This window comes from Nicotiana tomentosiformis, chromosome 11 (genome assembly GCF_000390325.3).
Source record: "Nicotiana tomentosiformis chromosome 11, ASM39032v3, whole genome shotgun sequence".
NCBI classification, from domain to species: domain Eukaryota; kingdom Viridiplantae; phylum Streptophyta; class Magnoliopsida; order Solanales; family Solanaceae; genus Nicotiana; species Nicotiana tomentosiformis.
In genome coordinates this window covers 12,890,314-12,893,213 of record NC_090822.1, presented here as the reverse complement: position 1 = coordinate 12,893,213, position 2,900 = coordinate 12,890,314, and the positions used below count along the sequence as shown (strand labels likewise).

The window sequence follows — 2,900 nt, the reverse complement described above, 5'->3', positions numbered from 1 at the left end:
AAAAATAGTCATAATTTTAAAAGTAATCAAAATTTAACCATTTTTCATGTAAAGACAAATCTGAACGAAAACATTGTTCAAAATTCGGAAAATATTCCAGCATATTATACTGGAGTTCCAGTATAATATACCGGTCCAGCATAATATGCTGGAAGTTCATACACAAGTGCTTCAATCTCCAGTATATTATGCTGGACCTGTCCGTGTTGCAGCAAAATAGTGGTTATTTTTTAATGACTTTGCAAACGCTGACTATTTTTGAATTACCAGTCCGAAAACTGGCTAGTCCGTGCTATTTTTACTACTTTTTTGAGATACTAATAAACTAGTAGGAGTCCGCACATCCCCCGCCATCATAGGGCGAGTTTAGTTATAAACAAAAAAATTCAACCTAAAACTAAATCAAACAAACAAATGCCCTAATTTTTGTCCACAGGCATCTTAAGGCGACACAAAGGACAAACATGGCTTTTCTCAAGCCATTGAACGATACAGCCTCCATGAAAAAGGTGCTTGCATGGCATGCGAGTAACTTCAACAACACCCTCTGAAATCAACGTATCAAAACATATGCTACAATTCTCCTTCATATTGATCATCTTTTCCACCTTCACCTTCTCCAGTGCTTCAATTGCATACGCCGATGCAGGAACGGGCACAAACTCACTCTCTTCCAACGATAAGCCCGCGACCTGTTCTGTCAACTCATCCTCATAATAATTTTGGTAAGGATTCGGAATAGCTTGAGGAATACCATGAATTATGTCCAAAACGATTGGGATTCTTCTCGCTCTTTCATGATTTTCTTGGAGGATTGATAATGTCTTAAGCTTGATGTCTTGTATCATGTTTAGTTGATACAAGAGAGGAACATGTAAACATGTAAGCATTACATGTATATTATTCCATATATCTAATTTGTCCTCTACGTCAAAACAGAATTTTTTGACTGTATGATAGTTGAAATGAGTGCGATTATAAAACCTCCAACGACCATCAGTTGCCAGATAGAAATTGTGGTGCAATTTTTGGATTCGACATAGGAAGAAAAATTTGTCCTCCGGCAGATTTTCATCCTCGTGGAGGATGCTTTTTTGGTGCTCTATTGTCCAATGATAAGGGCTAATAGTACTATGGCTCAATTCTCCTGCCATTCAGAATTAGTAATTATTGGAAAAAGAGCAAAGGCGGAATTGAAAATTGAAATTTTTGAGTTTGGGATTTTAATTCTTTTTGGTCAGTAATTAATGAGAAAGATTGGCTTAGTAACTAACGGGAAAAGAAACAAACTGTGGGACAGAGCTTGCTAGCTATATTCGGCTCTTAGATGAAAGAGATATGTGAAGCTTGACATTATATATAATGATGGAAAAATTTTAAAACCTAATTACGATTGGTAAAGGAAAAAGAAAAGGAAAGCAATTTCAGTTTCCTAGTTATTAAGGGAAAAAGAAAACGAAATCCTAATTTGTGATGGACTGAAAATCTACAGCGGAAGTGGTAAAGCATTAAATAAACTTCCATTGTCTAAATTTAAAAACCTAATTACGGCCGGTAAGGGCAAGAGAAAAGGAAAGCACAACTCTTTTTCCTAATTAGTGATGGATATCTCTATGTGTTTTTAATAAAATTTTGTCGCAAAATAATCGATTTTTATTTTCTAAATGTCCTTAATTAATATTTGACTAAATAGAGAATATTATTTTTTTCAAATAAGTACAAAGCTATTAAAAATTTATAAACATATAATAACAAACTGCGTTTCAATTTGTGGACAATTGAAACTTCTGTGTTCTCAGCTTTTAAATTCCTTGTAATTTATTTTCATTGTCAATCAAACTTGCTGATAAAGCGAAGTCAACTAATTCTCTTCTAAGTCGACTGAGTTTTTAAATTAGTTACAATTCATCCCCCTTCTTGTACTCTCAATTGGTATCAGAGCAAAACTCACGAACATTGCTTAACAGCAAGTGAGAAAAAGATCATGGGATCAAATACAGTAATTGAAACACTATTTCAAGAAGGAACTTCTCAGGTACGACCCTTTTACTTCAATGGTCAGCACTTCTCTTATTGGAAAGTGTGCGTGGAGACCTACACTATGTCATATGAATTAAAGTTTGGCGCGTGATCAAAAAGGAAAATCTTACAATTTCGCAAATGAAGGATGACAACGGTCAAATCATAGTATCATCTGATCCTCTTGATTTAGATGATTACACTGAAGAACAATCAGCCATTATTCAAGTGAATGCTAAGGCAAAACAATATGTTGTACTGTGCTATCAGCGGAGAAGAATATGAAAAAGATATCAAGCTGTGAAACTGCAAAAAAAATATGAGATAAGTTAGAGGTGACATATGAAGGAACCAATAAAGTGAAAGAAACAAGGATCAATCTCCTAGTTCGAGATTATGAACTGTTTCAAATATGAAGGATGGAGAATCAGTAGAGGAAATGTTTTTCAGGTTCAGCAAGATCCCTCGAGACTTAAAATCATTTGGTAAACCAATCAAAAGTGGAGAATAAGTCAGAAAAATTATGAGAAGTCTTCCCACTATTTGGCAACCCAAAGTCATTGCTTTGGAATGTCAGGATGTTGACAAAATATCATATGATGAACTTAGAGGTGATCTAATTGCGTTTGAGAAAACATACTTAGACAGAAAAGTTCAACAAGAAAAGAAGAAGACAGTTGCATTCAAAATAATTGTGGTTGAAGAAGAAGATGATGATGATGATGATGATGAAGAAGAAGAAGAAGAAGAAGAAGAAGAAGAAGAAGGAGGAGGAGGAGGAGAACAAGATGAGAACATAGCTATGCTTTCCGAAGTTGTAACAAACATGATAAAGAAAAACAGAAATGGCAGAAGAGGTAAATCAAATTTCAGAAAAGGGA

At 34.6% G+C, this 2,900-nt stretch overlaps 1 protein-coding gene across 1 annotated transcript; it reads right to left on the bottom strand.

Annotated features, from left to right (window-relative positions):
* Positions 1-419: 419 nt before the first annotated feature.
* LOC104114574 (uncharacterized) lies at positions 420-1,154 on the bottom strand. Its single transcript, XM_009625053.4, has one exon. The coding sequence runs from the start codon at positions 1,152-1,154 to the stop codon at positions 420-422; it is 735 nt and encodes a 244-aa protein (XP_009623348.3).
* Between the last annotated feature and the right edge of the window lie 1,746 nt (positions 1,155-2,900).